Source organism: Moschus berezovskii, chromosome 12, assembly GCF_049115385.1.
Source record: "Moschus berezovskii isolate FMDL1 chromosome 12, NW_MosBer_1.0, whole genome shotgun sequence".
Classification (NCBI taxonomy): domain Eukaryota; kingdom Metazoa; phylum Chordata; class Mammalia; order Artiodactyla; family Moschidae; genus Moschus; species Moschus berezovskii.
Genome location: NC_142471.1, coordinates 88,646,867 through 88,670,131, shown reverse-complemented (window position 1 = coordinate 88,670,131; position 23,265 = coordinate 88,646,867). Strand labels below are relative to the sequence as shown.

General features: G+C 43.0%; 1 protein-coding gene across 3 annotated transcripts in view; it reads right to left on the bottom strand.

Annotated features, from left to right (window-relative positions):
• The window catches only part of ACADSB (acyl-CoA dehydrogenase short/branched chain), a 45,256-nt gene that overhangs the window by 6,141 nt on the left and 15,850 nt on the right, over positions 1–23,265 (bottom strand). Inside the window, exons 2-7 of one of the 3 annotated variants that reach the window (XM_088842404.1) lie at positions 10,542–10,690; positions 10,248–10,348; positions 6,498–6,704; positions 5,617–5,787; positions 4,331–4,456; positions 2,934–3,026 (exon numbers count right to left, since the gene is read on the bottom strand). In XM_088842404.1, coding sequence (XP_088698530.1) covers positions 2,934–3,026; positions 4,331–4,456; positions 5,617–5,787; positions 6,498–6,704; positions 10,248–10,348; positions 10,542–10,690 — 847 coding nt within the window. Of the gene's footprint in view, positions 1–2,933; positions 3,027–4,330; positions 4,457–5,616; positions 5,788–6,497; positions 6,705–10,247; positions 10,349–10,541; positions 10,699–23,265 lie in introns of all 3 variants that reach the window. The other 2 variants (XM_055424454.2, XM_055424455.2) reach the window with 2 other exon arrangements.

The following is a 23,265-nucleotide window of genomic DNA, read 5'->3' as shown; positions in this document are numbered from 1 at the left end:
AGATGGTGAAGGACAGGGAAGCCTGGAATGCTGCAGTCCACGGGGTCGCAAAGAGTCGCACAGGACTTAGCTACTGAATGACAACAGCTTCGGTGGGTTGGGTGTCAGAACGTAAAGAAGCAGTGTTTCTCAACCCTGACAGCACGTCAGAATCATCTAGGGGAACTCAAATGATAAAAATACCAATGTGGGGCCTCCCTGAGCAGTAACCTTTCCAGGACCCCAAATGCTCAGCCACCCTCCTTCCTTGCCGCTTGACTTAGAGCAGAATATGAGAGGGACCCTTTTCATACTGTTCATGGGGTTCTCAAGGCAAGAATATTGAAGTGGTTTGCCATTCCCTTCCCCAGTGGACCACATTTTGTCAGAACCCTCCATCTGCCTGGCCTGCTGCAGTCCATGGGGTCGCAGAGTTGGACACGACTGAGTGACTGAACTGAACTGATGAGAGGGACCATAAAGGTAAGAGTCTACCCAGCCCTGGGGGTGAGTCCTTCAAGGCACAGTGCTTCTTTCTGGGGTGACGAAAATGTGCTAGGATAAGAGTGGTGACCGCTAAGCAACATTGGGAATATAACCCATGCTACTGAATTATTCACTTTAAAATGATGAATTTTGTTACACAAACCTCACCTCAATAAATTATTTTCAATGGTAGAAAAACAAACAAACAATGTGAGGGTCTAGCAACCAAACCCAAACCGTGGGCATGGAACAGAAGCGGGAGGGAGAGTGGGCCTGAGCAGCAGCATTCTGAAAACTCTTTAATGATTTAATGCACAGCGAGAGTTAGGGGCAACTGACACAGAGGTGCCAGTAAAAATATCAGTGCATACACGTGAGGAACAAATCAGGGTACGGTGGCAGTTATAGCTGGACTGTCTCATTGCCCTCCCAGTCTCCCTAAGAACTGAATGAATTTGAGCTTAGAAACTATTTCTACATTTCAACATTCCGTTCCGTTCCGTCGCTCAGTCGTGTCCGACTCTTTGCGACCCCGTGGACTGTAGCCTACCAGGCTTCTCCGTCCATGGGATTCTCCAGGCAAGAATACTGGAGTGGGTTACCCTTTCCTTCTCCAACATTAGGTTGCTGTTAAATCACTATCTAATTACATCAAACCATGGGCGTTTTAGAAAAAGGAAAAAGAAGATCAACAGTTAAAGTTTTTTGGGGAAATTCCCACAAACTTATCAATATTTCATTAGTGTTCATTCAAATTTTTCCTCAAGCCTTTTACTTTGAACTTTCTGGAGGATGGAATATTATGCCCCATTATATTAAGGACAAAACCCAAACCAAGTCAAAACCCCAAAAGCAAATTAAAATGAGGCAGCAACTCACTGCACTTTTGGCTGTGAGAGAAGATGCTGCTGCTGAACTCTTACAACTAAAGTTCACAGGATACCAACAATATGGTATACGGACACAAACTGTAGTGATCACTTGTCAGTCAACACAGGCTTTTCCAAAACAGTGTGCAATGTGTCCACTATAAACAGTGAAAAACTAAAATTCTTTACAGAGTTTTGAGGATGGACACCTTCAGTTCACTGTTACAGGTGCCTCCTTCTCTAAAAGGCATTCACAGTATTAATCAAGAAACAATAACTACCAGATGTTACTCTTTCTGTTTTTTCTGACCTTAACTTTTAATTAGGTTATACGATAACTTGGAGTAATTAGACTAAAGCCCAGGCTGTGTATTTACTGCCAGCCATCTGTATTATTTATGTGTCTGGGAAGAACAAAATCCAGTGATATAGCTTTTAATGCCATATCTGATGAAGCTGAATCACAGAAAAACTTTAAAATGAAAAGATAAGCCAGTTCTCTTTACTGATATGTTATCTATGCTTTGTGGGAAATATGGGTTAAGTTTTGAGCTAAGAATATTTTATTAGCAGATTAACAGCAGTGAAGAAAAATCTAGAGTAAAATTATAATTTAACTACTCCAAATAGTTGATATATGCAGTATCTTCAAAATCTAAAAGGTGTAAATTTTTGAATTCTGAATACTCATTGATTAAAAGTTAATATGTTATAAAAATGAATTCATAAAACCAAAGATTTCATTTTGTGATTCTAGAAAACAACTGGTGTCATCTAATAGAAAAATTTAATACGCTTTTTAAGGGGCAAATTTGGTAAAAAAAAAAAAAAGAAAAATTGAACAGTTCTTATCTTATATATCTGTTTAATTGTTGCCATTTTATCTCTAAGTGCCAGGCCAAAAAGTTGTTTGATTTTTACATGCAAAACACTAAGTAAAAATCTTTCATTATCTACAGAGACTCTCACTCCACAATAGACTGTAGCATCTTCCTTTTTTTTAAAGATTTATTGACTTATTTTAAATGCTTGTCTATTTAGCTGGTTGCGCTGGGTCTTAGCTGTGGCACCTGGGATCTTTGAGCTCCCTTGCGGCACGTGCGATCTGCTGCTGTGGCTTGTGCGATCTAGGTCCCCGAACACAGATCAAACCTGGGCCCCCTGCATTGGGAACATGGAGTCAGCCACTGGACTGCTGGGGAAGTCCCCTGAATGTTACTTATTCTTAATTGTTAAAATTGCAAAATGAATTGCATGGTTTGAAAAGTTGATTTTCAAAAAAAAATTCCACACTTAATCTACAATGTACTTAACTTATCGATCCAGGTATTAGATAATACTTTAATGCTCTCAAAGCAGAAAAAAACTGTTAGCTCTAAGCCACTGTTTGGGTCTCAGGACATTACATAATTGACCAAAGCGGAATTTTAAAGAAATCACAGCCTGAAGCTATGCTTTCACTTCATGGAAGGGAAGGGCGCCATCTTGTGTGGACAAGCTTCCAAATACTCACTGGTTTTATTGATTCTTGTTTTTCTTTTTATATTTTAATTGACTGTGTGTGGAAGAGTCAAGTTAAAGGGCTAAAATCTGACTAACCTGTGCAGCGATTCCTATTCTGCCTTCATTAAGACTCCCAATGGCGTACTTATAGCCATGTCCAACTTGTCCCAGGATATTTGTTTTTGGAACCTGAAAAGAAAAACATGCAGTCATCTCTCAATTTAATTTGCCATAATTCATTTTCATTACACATCTTTAAATGCACATATACGCTCAATTTCTGTGATAACACTCTAGCATAGTATTCATTAAACTCCAAGGAAATTGTCCAGTATGTCTCTGCAACTCCTTCTAAACTGCTTCCCATGCACTCTCAGAGGGATGGAACGCAAGTCCATGCTGTTCACTGCTGCATCCTCCAGAGCCTAGCACAGACATCTGTTGAATCCAGAAGAATGAAATCTCATACAATTAATCAACAACAGAAATGAATAACAACTTCCCCCCGCCTCCCCGAACTCTTCCTTGTACGCTACAACGTGAGATAAACTATTCGGAATAACAGGGAACGTGTATGGGCAGTAAGCCTTTCTTCTGTTGAGACTATTATTGCAACAGAAATCAATGGAGGGGTGTGTGTGGACACATGCATGTGGACACAAGATAAAGGAGGAGTGAAGAAATAGATTAAACTGTTTACTCATACTTAAAAAAATCTAGACTAGGAGCAGTTAAAAAAAAATACACTTAGCAGAATTCCCTGGTGGTCCAGTGGTTAGGAGTCTGCGCTTTCACTGCTGGGGGCACAGGTTTGATCCCTGGTTGGGGAACTAAGATCTCACAAGCCGTGTGGCATGGCCACAAAAAAACACCCCTGCTTTATAGAGAGCAGAAGAGAAATTAAAAAAAAATACACTTAGCTTCTTAACACGAGCAGGTAGGAGACAAGCGTGGGCAGCAAGGGGAAAGCAAAGGGAGATGAGGAGAAAGAGTTGGGGTGCAGCAGTGAGGTCACACGACCCCATAAGGACACCCCAGGAGCACATACACAGTCACCAGGGAGCCAAAAAGGTGACATTCTCACCAGCGGCAGCTGATGGATCGCACCCTGCCCTATCTCAGTCAAGTCTGGAGCACCCCATTCTAGTCATCCCTTCGTTTTTTTTTTTAAGACTCAACTCTCACCTGCGGGGGGCTGCCTGGCTGCTTTCCACTCTTACTGGGCAACAGCCCCACCTTGTGGCCGTGCTGTGGGCTTCCTCCTCTGAAGCCACGTTTGGTGCATAAGTACCCAGTTGCTAAGCTATGAATGGGCAGACAGGTTTCCATCCGTGGTCTCAACGCTCATGAGAAGCACACTGAGGTCATGACGTCAACTAAGATCACTGTTCAAGAGGTTTACAAAATACTCTCCTGTGTAGGACTAATAATTTTGATACCTTACTTGCAACTATACATACAGGCAGAGATTATTCCTTGTCTAAGATACCCACCTTGACATTGTCAAATGTGATTGGGCAGGTGGAAGACGCTCTGATTCCCAATTTGTTCTCTGGTTTCCCTACATGAAGGCCCTCGGTATCACCATCGACCAAGAAGCAGGTAATTCCTTTATACCCCTGAAATGCAGATTTAAAATGCTATCACCACTTTGACTGAGAAGATCTCTTGTTCCCAAAGGGCTCAAAGTAAACAGAAAACTAAAAGCAGACTTTAGCACTAATTACTAATGAACTCAGAATTGCACCATGTGTGGTATGAAACCAGAGTGGTGAAAGCAGATTCAAAGTCAAGAAATTTACTCTTTATTTTACACTTTCAGAAACCACGGTTGCTATTAAAATTATTAAGCAACACAAAAGTATTATATGATTAATTCCCCATCTTAAATTTAACTTTATTTTATAAAGTTTCAAATTTTAATTGAACTAAATGTTACCCTAGAGAAAAAACAAAAGCCATCTTTACCATTTTGCTATATGTCTATTTTTCAACTGAATGTGTACGTGCAGGCTCAGTCATGTCCGACTCTGCAAACCATGGACTGTAACCCACCACGCTCCTCTGTCCGTGATGGATACTCTAGGCAAAAAAACTGGAATGGGTTGCCACTGTCTCCTCCAGGGGATCTTCCAGACTCAGGGATTGAACCCGTGTCTCCTGCATTGGTAGGCGGATTCTTTACTCCTGAGCCATCTGGGAAGCCCTTTTTCTTTTAGCCCTTCTTATTTTAAGAATGTAACAAAACATTCTTAAAAATAAATGTGCTAGAAAAAGAATTAAAAAAATACAAATGTGCTAGGGGACTTCCTTGGCTGTCTAGTAGTTAAGACTTCACCTTTCAATGTAAGGGATGTGGGTTCAATCCCCGGATGGGGAGCTGAGATCGCACATGCCTCCAGGCCAAAAAACAAAACAGAAGCAACACTGTAACAAATGCAATAAAACTTAAAATGATCCACATCAAAAATAAATAAATACATGTACCAAATAGCTACTTAAATTCTTCATTATTAAACAGAAAATCTGAAATTCTATAAAATTCAAGATTTTAGCCTCCTGTCTAACAGATTAGGAGATTAAATTTATTGTTAAGTGTAATATTTGTTTTAGGAGGTTCGTAAATAAGCGGATGGAAAGATGTCGGCTGTCTAACCTTTCCAATTCTGAGGACAATGAAGAATTTAAGACTAAGTCCTAATAAGAAGAAGGAAGTAAGGAAAAGAAACAAAGAGACAAGATAAGGGGGCAATGGCGAGCAGTTTGTCTTCACACTTACGGCAGAAAAGTCCGCATTTGCCATCACCAGGAACAGCCCGGCAATCTCGGCGCTGCTGATCCACATCTTTGACCCGTTGATGATATAATAATCTCCCTTCTTATCAGCTCTGGTCTTCATGGCAAATGAATCGCTACCTGCTCCAGCCTCTGAAATGCAGATACTTGATGCCTACACATGCAAGGAAAAAAATTCCAAATTAAGACCTGTATTTATATTCTGCATAACAAATACCCACTTACAGCAAAATCAACATTTGAAAATCAAAAACTCTTAGCTACTTCCAAAAGCCTGTACGTATCGAAATAGTAACAGCATTCTGACAGCATTGTTTCCCAAAATATATCCCACTATTTGTCTAGGTCAGACTTAGAGATCTAAGCACACATATTCAAAGTTACGTTTCATTAAACTGGTTTTCATAATTGCAGTGTAAATGAAACCACCAATCAAAATAATAGATATAATTGGGCTGCAAACAGAAATAATTTAATTGTGCAATGGTAATCCTCTAAATTTCTGAGTGTATTTTTCTACTGTCTATTAGCCACTCAGTCATGTCCAACTCTTTGCGACCCCATAGACTGTAGCCCACCAGGCTCCTCTATCCATGGAATTCTCCCAGCAAGAATACTGGGAGATCCCCTTCTCCAGGGGATCTTTCTGATCCAGGGATCTAACCCAGGTCTCCTGTGTTGCAGGCACATTCTTTACCTTCTGAGCCATCAGGGTAGCATTAATTGATTGAGCACTGCTTGAGTAATTAGTGGTGCTGTGTTGTGGTCTTAAACAGAAAAGTCAATACTGTAGCTACTTTTCTCCTGAAAACATCCTACATTTAGACAGGATCAGGTTCATTTCAACAACTCATGTCAGCTCACCTTTTCTGTAGCTAGCTTGGGCAAATAGGTAGCCTTCTGCTCTTCTGTTCCATATTTTCCAATCATCCTGTTAATTAATGTGTTCTGAATGTCACATACCAGAGCCACAGATGCATCAACTTTGGCTAACTCCTCTATCACTAGGATAGAGGAAAAAAATGAAGCTCCTGTTCCTCCATATTTTGTGTCAATCTCAATACCCATCAACTAAAGGAAAAAGAAGGAAACATACATTCAGTTCAGTTCAGTTCAGTTGCTCAGTCGTGACCGACTCTTTGCAACCCCATGAATCACAGCACGCCAGGCCTCCCTGTCCATCACCAACTCCCAGAGGTCACTCAAACTCATGTCCATCGAGTCGGTGATGCCATCCAGCCATCTCATTCTCTGTCGTCCCCTTCTCCTCATGCTCCCAATCCTTCCCAGCATGAGAGTCTTTTCCAGTGAGTTAACTCTTCGCATGAGGTGGCCAAAGTATTGGAGTTTCAGCTTTAGCATCAGTCCTTCCAATGAACACCCAGGATCGATCACCTTTAGAATGGACTGGTGGATCTCCTTGCAGTCCAAGGACTCTCAAGAGTCTTCTCCAACACCACAGTTCAAAAGCATCAATTCTTCGGCGATCAGCTTTCTTCACAGTCCAATTCTCACATCCATACATGACCACTGGAAAAACCATAGCCTTGACTAGACGGACCTTTGTTGGCAAAGTAACGTCTGCTTTTTAATATACTATCTAGGTTGGTCATAACTTTCCTTCCAAGGAGTAGGCATCTTTTAATTTCATGGCTGCAATCAGCATCCACAGTGATTTTGGAGCCCAAAAAAACAAAGTCTGACACTGTTTCCACTGTTTCCCCAGCTATTTCCCATGAAGTGATGGGACCAGATGTCCTGATCTTTGTTTTCAGAAAGCTATTTTATATGGGACAATTTCTTGTAACAATGAGTTCAAAAAATTTGTAACTATATACGTTCTTAATTTTTAAATTCTGTATGTATATCTCATTTTTATTTGGTTTGGCTCTATCCCTCTAAGTAACAACAACAAAAAAATCTGTAACTAACAGAAAAATCTATAACAGAAATATATTTTCAAAAGATAAAATGACATGGTAGAACTATCAATTATTTGCTTTTGGGATCTAAAAAACAAAAATAGGTAATATAATTTAAAGGATACTGAAATGGAATGGCAATAAAATATGTAATAAGGAAACTGAAGAAAGCAGTGAATATCTCCAATTTCATTGAGCATAACCTCTTTGAGTCAGTCCCTTCCACCTTGAGATAATAATTGAATGGACAACTGAACGGTCATTCCTTTTGGGGCCATTTCAGCAAGTCCAGATGGTCAGCAGCCCACAAGTGGTCTAGTGTTTCCTAGAATCACACAAGACAAGGCCCAGCTGCCTGACAATCATGGTCAAAACTGATCAAGCCTTTTCAGTAACTGCCTGACTATTCAGTAACCAGTCTTCAGTCTGGAACATGAAACATCCACAATATTCTGTTTTTTAAGTGTCCTCATTTCAGAAAGAGAATGTGTACACGTGTAATTCAAGACCCAAAACTGTGTATACTCTGACTTCTCTTCACATAGAATAAATCTTCTGCCTTTTACTAAGGGGGGTGGGGGGGGGGAGACACAAAACTGTGACCAGGCAAAGAGGAATGCTTCTCTCTGTCCTCTGCAGGTAGCAGGGAGTTGCACGCGCTGTTTTAGCTGCTGGGAAACTTAGCTGATAGGAAGTGAGAACCACAAGGGGGAGGATAGAAAGGCTGAGCAAACCAGCAATGAGGTTCTATGAGGAAGAATTCAGGACTGGGAGGTGCCTGAAGGCTGACGGAGGCGTGAGAATATCAGACTATCACATCTTTAACAGCTGTCAGAGACACTGCTCCTCTAAAAAGGTCACCGATGGACATATTTGTCAGTTATCTTGGCAGGTGACCTCTGTAGAGGTCAGAAATTAGGAGTCACATGAGGCTGAGAATAGCTGATGCAAGATGTGAAATGAAGCAGACCCCCCAAGGGGTGTGTGACAAGCAGGCAGGAGTGACTGTGATGTGGCAGGCAACCGGCTGCTGCAAATGACCCTGCCTGCAAGAACTACCCCCTCGCGAGAGTGAAGCTCAAACTGTGGGACCCCAAGACCTCTCAGAAAAGCCTTGAGGTTCTGTAAATGGACCTGGCTGAAAAATGGATGCTTTCTGAACCACTGTGATTTCATATAAGATTCTATTTTCCCAACAGTTTCACTGCTAAAAGAAAGTTGAAAAACTACTACTATATGGTATTAAAAAAAAAAACAAACAACTAGTATTATTTGAACAGTGAGAAATAAAACAATTACTGGAAAAGGCTAATTTTCAAACAGGATAACTGGTTAAGATTTAAGCCAATGGCTCTGAACTAATAGGGACTATTAGTTCTGGGATAGCCTTGTGTGCTAAGTTGCTAAGTGTCCGACTCTGTGTGATCCCATGGACTGTAGCCCACCAGGCTCCTCTGTCCATGGGATTCTCTAGGCAAGGATACTGGAGTGGGTTGCCATGCCCTCCTCGGGGGGATCTTCCCAACCCAGGGATCCAACCTGCGTCTCTTACATCTCTGGCATGGGCGGGCAGGTTCTTTACGCCTAGCACCACCTGGGGTAGCCTTGCATGTGTGTGCTTAGTCGCTCAGTCATGTCCAACTCTTGGTGACCCCATGGACAGTAGCCCAGCAGGCTCTATGGGGACTCTGCAGGCAAGAATACTGGAGTGGGTGGCCATGCCTTCCTCCAGGGAATCTTCCCAACCCAGGGATCAAACCCAGGCCTCCCACACTGCAGGCAGATTCTTTACCAGCTGAGCTACCAGGGATAGCCTTAGTATTCCAAAAATAAAATCTTCCCACCTATACAGAAGGGAGAGATGAAGAGTCCGGTGATTCTGAAATGTTCTCCGTGGGGGTTCCCATGCTGATAACCTCTCCCTATACTCACAATCAGAACATTTCTATTTTTATCTATTTTATATACTGTGCTTCTATTAAAGCACCATACGTTTCCAATTAAAAAGTTGGAAACTGGTTGCCCGGGTTGAATCTGATGGATTTCAGATACGAACCTCTTGCTTTTAGGTTTCCTACACACACAGAGATTCAGGCAGATGCTCTGGTGTGCAGCTTTACTAAAGCAAGGTTTCGTAGCCTTGGCGTTGCTAAGCTGGATGATTCTGTATCAGCAGGCCATCCTGTGCCCTCTGCGGTGTTCAGCCTGCGTCTCACTAGACGTCAGTAGCACACCTAGCTGTGGCCACCACGTCTTCAGACACTGCCAGCTGTTCTCTGGGGAACGAAAATAGCCCTCAGTTGAATACCACTGGTCTGAAGAAATCACTCTTGCTTCTAACCTTTTACTTAAAAAGCACCGGTATTTCTAATTTCAAAAGTTAATTCAATTAAAAAAATTTTTTTAACTAGGCTCTCAATCTGAAAGAGAAGTCACATAATTCTGACTAGGAAACTATGCCATCACTCAGTTCAGTTCAGTTCAGTTCAGTCACTCAGTCGTGTCCGACTCTCCGCGATCCCATGAATCACAGCGCACCAGGCCTCCCTGTCCATCACCAACTCCCAGAGTTCACTCAAACCCATGTCCACAGAGTCGGTACCATTCCTAAATTTAAAAGTATGCAGCATATATTTTAACGCTGGAAGGTATTTATGAAAGTTTGAAATTAGAATAATCATTAATTATATACCCCTTGTTGAAATAATCCTTGTATTATGGATTTTTCCATTTTTGAATCTTCATCCATTTTTGAAACAAAAGGAGCAACTTGTTCCTGGGCAAATTTTTTAACTGTAGGGGAAAAAAAATACTAATAAGTCTTTATTTTAGAAATCTGGCATGTATTAATTTTAAAAAAAGGAGGACTTAAAATTAATGACAAACTTAATCGAACACCTCCCCCGTCCCATCACAGGCCGTGTGATCTCATACCAAAGGCCACATGGTGACCCGAGGAGAACTGTGGTGAACCGGGTTCACTCACCTGTGCTCTTTATCATCATCTCCTCATCAGTAAATGTTTGCAGAGGGGCAAGAGGCAGTCCGTTGCTTGTCACTTTGAGCTCAGCTTCTGACTGAGAATAATTTAGGGCATGAGGAGTTTTCCAGGAAGACAGGCAACTTGGGAAGTGTCTTTGTAGCTGTGGGAACAGTCGCCATTGAGTAGGGAACATATGCACCCGCACGAGGGCACGAAAGCAAGTCCAGAGGAGGAAACGTCAGCTGCTTTGGCAGTTAACTTTACACACCCACCCTTTATAACTGCTTTCAGCGAAATAAGGGAGATTGGCCTGGCACGTTAAGATTCACCATCCTGTGACCAAAAACCCCCAAGCTGGGTTATCCGGGAAGGAGCTGTTCTAAAGGAATGTCTCCCCACATAATTACTTCTTACCTTCGAGGAAACAGAATGTTCCAGGTGGAACGCATTCTTCAAATGACACATTTCTGTAACTTCTCGGCTAGGAAAACCAGACTTAACAGTACTGACTGACTACCATGAAGAGAATTCTCTCCTGGGGCAGGGATGTGCGAGGGCCCAGGGACAGCTGAGGGAGCTGAGTGTCCCAGCTGCCCTGCCTGGCTGCAAGGAGCTATGCTTTTTGGGTTTCTGTGCCCAGTGTTTTTTTTTTTCCTTCAGCTTCTCATTAATTAGTACGAGAACATACAGGTTAAGAAAACGGGCTCCAGAGTCCGAAAGAATTAGCTTCAGTCTGGCTGCTTACCATGTGATCTTGAAGTGAAAAGTGAAAGTCGCTCAGTCATGTCCAACTCTTTGTGACCCCATGGACTATACAGTCCATGGAATTCTCCAGGACAGAATACTGGAGTGGGTTGCCTTTCCCTTCTCCAGGGGATCTTCCCAACCCAAGGACCGAACTCAGGTCTCCTGTGTTGCGGGCAGATTCTTTGGCAGCTGAGCCACAAGGGAAGCCCAAGGATACTGGAGTGGGTAGCCCATCCCTTCTCCAGAGGATCTTCCCGACCCAGGAATCGAACTGGGGTCTTCTGCATTGCAGGCGGATCTTCGGCAGGTGGTTTTTAACCTCTCTGTTAAAATGTCTCAATCTTAGTTTCCTTCCTTGTAAAGATTAGGATAACAACCTTTGGAAAATAAGGATAATAACCTTGTGGAAGCAATCCACATCAAGGGTCTAGCATGGTACCCACTGTATAGTAGAAGCTCAACAAATGGTAATGACCAACTCTCCTCTGATCCCTAAGAACGCAGCAGTGGTGGTCGAAGAGAAGTAGTCAGGGCTGCAACTCAGTGAAACTGCACGGCTAGCTCCTCCTGACATTAGCGTGTCCCCGTCACAGGGTCTCAAATTCTTCAGCTTTGGGTCAGCAATGCGTTTGTCGTTGACCAGAAACACAGAGAGACCGTCCGATTTCAATGAAAAGAAGAGAGAGAGACACCACCTGACTTCAGATGCTCGTTATAAGTCTGTTCTCTATGTCTGCGTCTCCACTGCTCTCCTGCAAGTAGGCTCATCAGTGCCGTCTTTCAGCACTCCAAATGCGTGTGTTAGAGGGTGGGATGAATTGAGAGAAGAGCATGGAAACAGATACATTACCATAAGTAAAATAAATAGCAAGTGGGAATTTGCCGTGTGACACAGGAAGCTCAACCCAGGGCTCTGTGACAACCTAGAGGGGTGCGATGGGGTGGGAGGTGGGCGAGGGGTTCAGGAGGGAGGGGGCATATTTATACCTGTGGCTGATTCATGTTGCTGTATGGCAGAGGCCAACAAAATATTATAAAGTAATTACCCTCCAATTAAAAAAAAAAGTGAAAAAACAAAGAGAGTACATAGGATACCTAGTATCACCTCCACCTGGGAAGAGCCCAGAAAATGCTAGGCAGATGGAGGGAAAGAGGGCCAGAAGGAGCTCAGACAACCGTGGCTTGGGGTGCAGGGAATCGGGCGTTGGCTGTAGGGGTATTAAAAGATAGGAAGTTAAAGAAATGGATAAGTGTAAATTGCATGCATGAAGAAATTATATGAAGATGAATTATTTTTGGGAAAAAAATGCTTGTTTATGCCTTCCCAATTTTTTTTCTGTAGAATTTTAGTACAGGGAAAACAAATGAGGGATTAGTTTTTTCCTGAACATAGACAAACAAAACATGTCAGGTAAACAAAGCTAGCTCAGAAGAAAATATACTTACATAAGTCTCTTTACGAAATTTCTACCACAGGCAAATCCATGCAGACACAAAGTGGAACAGTGGCTGCCTGTGGTTCAGGGTAAGAATGAAGAGTGCCTGCCAAAGGGCATGGCGATCTTTTTGGGCTGATGGAAATGTTCCAGAATCAGGCTCTGATGACGGCTGCACATCTCTGTGTATTTACTGAAAACTATTGCATTATACTCTTAAAAAGCATGAATGATGTTGCTGTTCAGTCACTCTGTCGTGTCCGACTCTTTGCGACCCCATGGACGGCAGCACACCAGGCTTCCCTGTCCTTCACCGTCTCCCGGAGCTTGCTCAGACTCATCAATGAGTCACTGAGGCCATTCAACCACACTATAATTACACAGCTTGAACTATATTGCTATGTAAATTATACCTCAGTGAAGTTGCTAAAAGAAATTTTCCTTTTGGTCAACAAAAATCAACAGAATGTACTGAGGACCTGCCAAATGCCTGTGAGCACACAGGGGCAGAGCTCGCCAGCTTCTGAGAAGCTGAGGGCACTGTCAGGACAAGACAGGTTCGTGGAACAGGCAAGAGAACAAGTCAAGCTTTGCAAAATTAAAAAGCAAATGTAAAGTTCAGAAAAAAAAAAGCAAATTAGGCAGTCTGACCATGCCCACAAGGCAGAGCCAGCCCCATTAAAAATACAGAGGAAGGAGTAGCACATTCACAAAAAAAAAAAAAAAAAAAAAAAACCTGGGGGACCAAATTCTTCTTAAAACCTGAAGAGAGGGGTCTCTCCAAGACCACCTATTGTCAAAATGGAAGGGCCCCTTTGGAGTATATTTAACCACCCCTATTGCTGGGAAATAGATGGAAAAACAGTGGAAACAGTGTCAGACTTTATTTTTGGGGGGCTCCAAAATCACTGCGGATGCTGATTGCAGCCATGAAATTAAAAGACGCTTACTCCTTGGAAGGAAAGTTATGACCAGCCTTGATAGTATATTAAAAAGCAGAGACATTACTTTGCCAACAAACGTCTAGTCAAGGCTAAGGTTTTTCCCATGGTCATGTATGGATGTGAGAGTTGGACTGTGAAGAAAGCTGATCGCCGAAGAATTGATGCTTTTGAACTGTGGTGTTGGAGAAGACTCTTGAGAGCCCCTTGGACTGCAAGGAGATCCAACCAGTCCATCCTAAAGGAGATCAATCCTGGGTGTTCATTGGAAGGACTGATGCTAAAGCTGAAACTCCAATACTTTGGCCACCTCATGCGAAGAGCTGACTTATTGGAAAAGACTCTAATGCTGGGAGGGATTGGGGGCAGGAGGAGAAGGGGACAACAAAGAATGAGATGGATGGATGGCATCACCGACTCAATGCATATGAGTTTGGGTGAACTCTGGGAGTTGGTGATGGACAGGGAGGTCTGGTGTGCTGCGATTCATGGGGTCACAAAGAGTTGGACACGACTGACAGACTGAACTGAACTGATTGCTGTCAAACTGCAGGGGATATCTAGTTGGGTACACTTGTCCAGACTAAAGCTTTTACCCTCAGAAACCCTGGAGGTCACAATAGAAAATAGTATACTTGTGAGCCAGAAGAAGCTCTGAGATACCTGTTCAAAAGACAGGCACTATCAGACAGCTAAGTAAAATGATGGGTTGGCTCCTATTTGAAGCCTTATGGTGACTTGGAAACACTCTATTCCCTTGGCTGATATGGTTCTTGACAACTGTCTGACCCTTGATAATCTTCTGGCAGAACAACTACTTCCTGCTGCACTTGGACCAATGTGTCAGAACAGAAGTTAATATTAAGGAAATACAAGCCTAGGTTGCATAATGTCACCCTGCTTATATAACTTATATGCAGAGTACATCATGTGAAATGCCGGGCTGGATGAAGCATAGGCTGCTAACAAGATTGCCGGGAGAAATATCAATAACTTCAGATATGCAGATGACACCACCCTTATGCCAGAAAGTGAAGAACTAAAGTGCCTCTTGATGAAAGTGAAAAAGGAGAGTGAAAAGCTGGCTTAAAACTCAATATTCAGAAAACTAAGATCATGGCATCTGGTCCCATCACTTCATGTCAATAGATGGGGAAACAGTGGAAACAGTCAGAGACTTGATTTTCTTGGGCTCCAAAATCACTGCAGATGGTGACTGCAGTCATGAAATTAAAAGACACTTGCTCCTTGGAAGAAAAGCTATGACCAACCTAGACAGCATATTAAAAAGCAGAGACATTACTTTGCCAACAAAGATCCATCTAGTCAAAGCTATGGTTTTTCCAGTAGTCGTGTATGGATGTGAGAGTTGGACTGTAAAGAAAGCTAAACGTGAAAGAACTGATGCTTTTGAACTGTGGTGTTGGAGAAGACTCTCCAGAGTCCCTTGGACTGCAAGGAGATCCAACCAGTCCATCCTAAAGGAAATCAGTCCTGAATATTCATTGGAAGGACTGATGCTGAAGCTGGAACTCCAATACTTTGGCTACCTCATGCGAAGAGCTGACTTACTGGAAAAGACCCTGATGCTGGGAAAGATTGAATGTGGGAGGAGAAGGGGATGACAGGGGATGAGATGCTTGGATGGCATCACCAACCTGATGCACAGGAGTTTGAATAAGCTCCAGGAGTTGGTGATGGACAGGGAGGCCTGGCAGTCCATGGTGTCGCAAAGAGTCGGACACGACTGAGCAACTGAACTGAACTGCACAAGCCCAGGCAGAGAGGCTTCAACTGAACAAGCCAAGGTGACATTGCCTCCCTTATCAACATTCAGGAAGACCAAAGTCAACCAGGTTCCTTCTCTTTCTAGGTCCTTCAATGGCTCCTGTTCTCCTCTACATACCTTGCTTTTTTAACCTTTTGGTTAAGTTTGTGTCCTTTTGGCTCCAACAGCTTGACGTAAGGCTCATGATGGCTCAAGGAACTCAGCCCATTCCAGTGGAGAGTGGCCTAGGTCCCTAAGGTCCTTGGAACAGTCAGCGAGGGACTTCTACACCTCTAGGGTACGCTAGGGTCTGCGGCCCTGTCCAGCAGGAAGAAGTTTCAGAAGAGACCTTCAGCATCTTAAGAACTACAATGTAGAGTCTCTCGGTGGGGAATGAGACAGGTCTGGGGTCTGGGACCCTTTGCTGCACTGCTGCAAAGTTTATACCTGAACAACCTTTCCTCCAGCAATAAAATACAAAAAAACTATATGGGATGAAAACTAACTGCATGCCTGCATGAGCAGTCAGGGCAGATTCTGGGCAGAAGAGGCAAAGATACCAAAAAACCCAACTGCCACATCTGAAAAGCCTGGAGCAAAAGCATGCCCCAGCATACAATACCACCTGAGGGGTGGGCAGACCACCTAAGCAAGCCACCCCTCCTACCTGACCCCTGGATACATCCCTCAGTTCAGTTCAGTTCAGTTCAGTCGCTCAGTCATGTCTGACTCTCCGCGACCCCATGAATCACAGCACACCAGGCCTCCCTACCCTCTCCCATATAAGGAACAAACTCAGCCTTCCTTGGGGTGCAGAGCAAGCAAGGGAACCTGTTGGTTTTTTCTCATACACCCCCACCCTGCAGCAGGAGCCCCAATAAAGCCTGGCCTGAAAAAAAAAGCATATGTAGTATTATATATATACATTGCAATATGGGTTTCCCTGGTGGCTCAGAGGGTTAAGAGTCTGCCTACAATGCAGGAGACCTGGGTTTGATCCCTGGGTCAGGAAGATCCCCTGGAGAAGGAAATGGCAACCCACTCCAGTACTCTTGCCTGGAAAATCCCATGGACAGAGAAGCCTGGTAGACTACAGTCCATGGGATCGCAAAGAGTCGCACACGACTGAGCAGCTTCACTTCACTATTGCAATATATTTTCTTAATAGCTTTGAGCGTTCACTGAAAAGCTTATTGATAAAAAGAGGAAAAAAGAAACAAGAGTCACCACGTCTGACATCGCTGTTAATCTCACCTACATACGGGTTAGTCTTTGCAGTTCTGTGCCTAACAGTACATGCGGTCTGCTCTGGGTTCTCCTGGGGAAAAGAAATACTGGCCAGTCAGGTAAAAAAAAAATGTGTCCATCTCAATTTTTCTAGCTGATTTTGAGAATTAGGAGACAGATAATTCAGGGCAAAGTTGCAAGGACCTTTTTTTTGTTCTCATTAAAAGGCAGAGCTGAGACATGAAAACTTGGGACTAGATAAAAGGCAGGGGGAAGGCACCGCTTTCTTCCTGTTGAAACAGACGACAAGAATGAAAACACAGGACAAGAAAGACTGAAGTGAGAAATGCAAATATGAAGGGGCCCCCCCGCCTGACCTGACCTCTGGGGGGTGGGGCAGGGGAGTGTTGCTAAGCAGCAGCAGGAGACAGTGATTGACAGCAGCAGGCACAGGAGGGAAGAGTGGAGGAACGGGGGGTGGAGGCGAGTGTGGGCGCCCTCCTGGTCAGTGGCCGGAGGGGCCCTCAATGTATATTCAAATGAATGAAAGAATGGGCCCAGTCACGTCCTCCACAAAATGCTCTGGAATCTTGCGTATTACGTGTCAAAAGCTGTACTACACTGCCCACGTTTCTTATTTCTAGGGGAGGTTAGCTTCACTAAACCCACTACAGAACTTGCTGGACATCACCTTTCTACCAAAGCTGATCTTCAGCAGAAAGTCCAGCACTGAGAAACTCAAGATGCCAGAGGGTCTTCCCGCACCGTTTTCCCCGCTGACACAGTTGTGACCCCCTCAGCCTCAATATTGCTATTGATAAAGTATATGACTGTCCAACCCATAGCAGTTACTTTAGACACAAGATTACAGGGGCAAACGCACTTTAAAAAAGTGGTGTACAAGTATAGGAGATTGCTGAAGATACTCGTCATAAAATAGTGGCTGTATATGCTAAGTGAATGGAATCCATTATAAACCAAAGCATTAAAGATAACACCTCTCCTTTGGGGCAGGAAAAAAAAAAAGATTTCCTTTTAATACAGCAGTTCTTAATAAAGGAGATGTCTCCTTGCCTTGCCTTTAACAGCTCAGCCCAAGGTTTCCACGATGATTTTCAACTGCCCCCTGCCCTTCAGTGTTGACCTCAGCCTCTGCAATTTGGTGCCCACTCCATCAAAATGATTTTCCACGGTTATAACCCATTGCACCACATCATCACATTTTTTTGTACAGAGCAGCAATTGCTAGCTGAATGGAATAATGGTTATTTATGCCTTGCCAAATACTTTTCGAAGCTTGAGTCTGATCTGTTTCCTACTCAACCGCCCAGAGTTCTGCTGCACTCAGAAGTTCTAATGATCAAATCTGGGGTCTGCAGGCTCCTATAGGCAGAACAACAAAGCCCACGAACATAGATAGGGGGAAAACTATATTTTATTTCACTAACCTCTAACTGGAATATTACAGATTATGCTAATATTTGATTAGGTAATGCTAATCAAAGAAATCAGCATTCTTTGATCATGAATGTTGGCAACAAGTTACAGTAGTTATTATCTGTGACTGTCACCAAAATAAATCAGATACCTTTACATCAATTGAAATATTGTTGGGGGCTCATCACCACTTCAAAATTACAGTTGTTATCCAGACTTCTGTCAGGTCTTACTTAAGAAGCACATATTCTTGTATTGCAATGTAAGGTCTACGTACCACTTTTATGGTGGCTGATTTCCTTGGTGATCCTATATATTTTAAGCATTTTAAAACATTTTGAGAAAAGGTCTATAAACACAACTACATTGCTGTCTACCTTCCACAAAGAGCACGGAAAAGCTTAAGAAGGCCCAACTGCTGAGTGTTCTGGTGAAACTTGTTTAACTCATTGAGTGAATCACAGCCCTTCTCTGCTACGTTCTAGCTAACAAAGTGCTGTTGGAAACATCCTTCAAGTGTTTCAGTTAAGAAGCTTTCACACTTCTGAAAGGTAAAAAGGAAGACAGAGGAGAGGTCTTTTCCAAGGACACGATCGATATAACAAGACCTTGCACCCTAGTAGACAGTGGTTCCCTCCACCTGTGCCTTCCTGGCTCTCCTCACTGCACATGTGCAAGAATCTTTTTTTTTTTTTTATTCCATTAAGCACCAGACTTCACAAGAGTTCATTGCAGCTAGTTTTTCTTGTTTTAACTTCTGACAATGAGAAACCTGGCTATGGGCTCATGATCTAGGATGAATTTGCTTCCTCAAACCTAGCACATACATGAAATCATTTCAGAACACACTACACCGTGAGAATCAAATTAATCAGAGTGCTTGAGTCCAGTTCTGTCTTTAGCCCCATGTACGCAGTCAAAAGATTGCTTCTGAAAGTTCTTTCTTCACCCCATCTCAGTGTGGTTGTGTGATTCATTTGTAAGGATTCTGAGACCAATTTCAACATCTGAGGGGCTTCCCCACACCAATGAGCAACTTTCCAGCGCCAACTGAGGGTCCTTCTGTTCAACTCGATTTTGACACTACAGACCTGTGAAAGCAGCTCTTCTGCCCCTTTCCTGTTTCCCCATTTCTGTCTTCTTCCCTTCAGAGAACCTACCTAAAGAAATGAGAGCACTGAGCAATTTAACGTCACTCCTGACTTACACTCTCCTGAATGCGCACCATAGTTGCCTACCCTGCTGCTTCTTTTCCAAGAATGAAAGACTAGTTCTTTAACCCCAAGATAACACCTGAAGAGAATCAGCCAGTCTGCATACAATGGAGGAGGAGGCAGAATCCAACCTTCTGCCTCAGGGATTCACTGATATTCTTCCCCCTTTTTTCCCCTCTTTAAAAACTGTAGGGCTGAGCAGAATCTTTGGAGGTAGTCTCAGGACATGAACCCACCTTTCCCCCAGATTTCCAGCTTTTCTGATTAAAGCATCTCTCTTTTTTCTGACATTTGCCTCTTGATTATTGCCTTTGAGTAGCAAGTAGCCTAACCTGAATTCGGTAACAGGTTTTGGCACCCAACGTGGGGCTGGGCTCTGCGTTGCAGCTGCAAGCTGCACTGACTTGCCCTTAAAATGGTGCATCATAAAACTGCTTAATCTTCAAGAAGATTCAAAGAAAGGATTTTTTGACAACTGCAGGTTTTTAATAACTTTTAAATCAAACTGTTGAACTAGGTAAGATATACAAAAAGTCTAATGGAAACTGATTTCATAAAGTTGTTAAAAAGAAATTAGTTGACTTGAATACACTGATGAATATGGTTATAATTTTTCAGTTTTGTGAAATATTATTGGCTTTTAATCTTACTTTCCCAGATATGAGGAAAACCTTTCCCCTTAAGCTAATTATGACTGACAGCAATTTGGTAAATTATATATTTGTTAGCAGACTTGAAACATTTTCTTCTCTCCACCTGATCCCTCCAGAGATTGAAAACGCTTACGTTCCCAGCAGATTTATCAGGGAAATTAGGAAGGCCACATCTTAACAGGTGCAAAAATCTCACAGTATTTTGGGGATCTCAAAAAGCAAGGACTTCACCTAAACCCATAGTGCAAAAATATATGACAAGCCCTTGGTATGGTTTTCCTGGCCCTGAGACTCCTTATGGAAAGTTCTGGCACAGCCAATTTAAAGGAATAACTATAATCCATTAACCAGATTCATTTCACAAACAAGTTTAACCTTAATTTGGTTATATTTGATTAAAACAAGGGTAATTCCAGATAGAGATGTTTCAATGGATATCCAGTTCTGATTCTGAGTTCAGTTGCTCAGTTATGTCTGACTTTTTGGGACCACATGGCCTGCAGCACACCAGGCTTACCCATCCATCACCAATTCCCAGAGCTTGCTCAAACTCATGTCCATCCAGCTGGTAATGCCATCCAACCATCTCAACCTCTGTCGTCCCTGTCTCCTCCTGCCTTCGATGTTTTCCAGAATCAGGGTCTTTTCCAGTGACTCAGTTCTTTGCATCAGGTGGCCAAAGTATTGGAGTTTCAGCTTCAACATCAGTCCTTCCAATGAATCTTGAGAACTGATTTCCTTTAGGATGGACTGGCTGGATCTTCTTGCAGTCCAAGGGACTCTCAAGAGTCTTCTCCAACACCACAGTTCAAAGTGTCAATTCTTCGGCAGTCAGCTTTCTTTATAGTCCAACTCTCACATCCATACATGACTACTGGAAAAACCATAGCTTTGACTAGAGAGACCTTGGTTGGCAAAGTAATGTCTCTGCTTTTTAATATGCTGTCTAGGTTGGTCATAGCTTTTCTTCCATGTAACAAGTGTCTTTTAATTTCATGACTGCAGTCACCATCTGCAGTGATTTTGGAGCTCAAGAAAATAAAGTCTCTGACTGTTTCCACTGTTTCCCCATCTATTTGCCATGAAGTGATGGGACCAGATGCCATGATCTTAGTTTTTTGAATGTTGAGTTTTAAACCAACTTTTTCACTCTCCTCTTTCACTTTCATCAAGAGGCTCTTTAGTTCTTCTTCGCTTTCTGCCATAAGGGTGTTGTCATCTGTGTATCTGAGGTTATATTTCTCCTGGCAATCTTGATTCAGCCTGTGTTTCATCCAGCCCGGCATTTCACATGATGTACTCTGCATATAAGTTAAATAAGCAGGGTGACAATATACAGCCTTGATGTGCTCCTTTCCCAATTCAGAACCAGTCCATTGTTCCATGTCTGGTTCTAACTGTTGCTTCTTGACCTTCATACAGATTTCTCAGGAGGCAGGTATGGTGCCTGATTCTGATTCTGTTAACTGAGCTCTAAGATCCACTGCCCAGACAGTTCCTTGTTGTCACGCTACATACCTGTAAAGTTTAAACAAGTTATTGAAAAAGATGCTCTATGCTTGTTTCAGAAGATTGTCCCAGCAATCTACCTTAGGATGAATAATAGATGCCCCATGACCTGTAGCCCTGGGATTATATACAATGGAAGTGAAATGAACTGAAAGTCACTCAGTTGTGTCTGACTCTCTGTGACCCCTGGACTGCATAGTCCATGGAATTCTCCAGGCCAGAATACTGGAGCGGATAGCCTTTCCCTTCTCCAGGGGATCTTCCCAATCCAGGGATCGAACCCAGGTCTCCCACACTGCAAGCGGATACTTTATCAGCTGAGCTACAAGGGAAGCCCACTATTTAAAGGGCTATCTCTAATCAAGATAGAAAGACCTTTAGCTCATGTACAGTGAAATGTTTTAAGTGTGAGAGTTGGACTGTGAAGGAAGTTGATCGCCGAAGAATTGATGCTTTTGAACTGTGGTGTTGGAGAAGACTCTTGAGAGTCCCCTGGACTGCAAGGAGATCCAACCAGTCCATTCTAAAGGAGATCAGTCCTGGGTGTTCATTGGAAGGACTGATGCTGAAACTGACGCTCCAATACTTTGGCTACCTCACGTGAAGAGCTGACTCACTGGAAAAGACTCTGATGCTGGGAGGGATTGGGGGCGGGAGAAGGGGACAACAGAGAATGAGATAGTTGGATGGCATCACCAACTCGATGGATATGAGTTTGAGTGAACTCCGGGAGTTGGTGATGGACAGGGAGGCCTGGCGTGCTGTGATTCATGGGGTCGCAGAGTCGGGCACGACTGAACTGAACTGAATATTTATAAACTTTTTTTATTGTGTATTGGGGTACAGCCAATCAACAAACAACGCTGTGCCAGTTTCAGGTGAATAGTAAAGGGACTCAGCCATCCATATACATGTATCCATTCACCTCCCCAACCCCCGTCTCATCCAGGCTGCCACATATCTGAGTAGAGTTCCACGTGCTATACAGTAGGTCCTTGCTAACTATCCATTTAAAATACAGCAGTGTGTACAGGTCCGCCCCAAACTTGCGAACTAGCCCTTCTCCCCTGGGAACCATAAACTGGCTCTCAATGTCTGTAAGTCTGTTTCTAAGTTCATTCGTATCATTACTTTTTAGATTCCACATATAAGGGGCGTCATACAGTATTTCTCCTTCTTCGTATGGCAATCTCTAGGTCCAATCCATGAGCTACAAATGGCATTATATTTTTTTACTGGCTGAGTAATATTCCACTGCATATATGTACCACATCTTTATTCTTCTGTTGATGGCCATTTAGGTCGCTTCCATGTCTTGGCTATTGTAGATAGTGCTGCAATGAACACTGGGGTACTTGTATCTTTTTGGATCATGTTTTTCTCTGGATATATGCCTAGGAGTGGGATTGCAGGGTCATATGGTAGCTCTATTTTTAGTTTTTTTAAGGAAACTCCATACTGTTCTCTGGACCAATTTACATTTCTACCAACAGTGCAAGAGGGTTCCCTTCTCTCCACACCTTCTCCAACATTTCTTGTTTGTGGATACTTTGATGATAGCCACTCTGGCTGGTATGAGGTGATATCTCATTGTAGTTTTGATTTGCATTTCTCCAATAATCAGCGACGTTGAACATTTTTTCATGTGGCAGCTGAAGCTCCAATACCTTGGCCACCTGATGCAAAGAGCCAACTCACTGGAAAAGATCTTGATCCTTGGAAAGATTGAAGGCAGGAGGAGAAGTGGGTGACAGAGGATGAGATGGTTGGATGGCGTCACTGACTCAGTGGACAT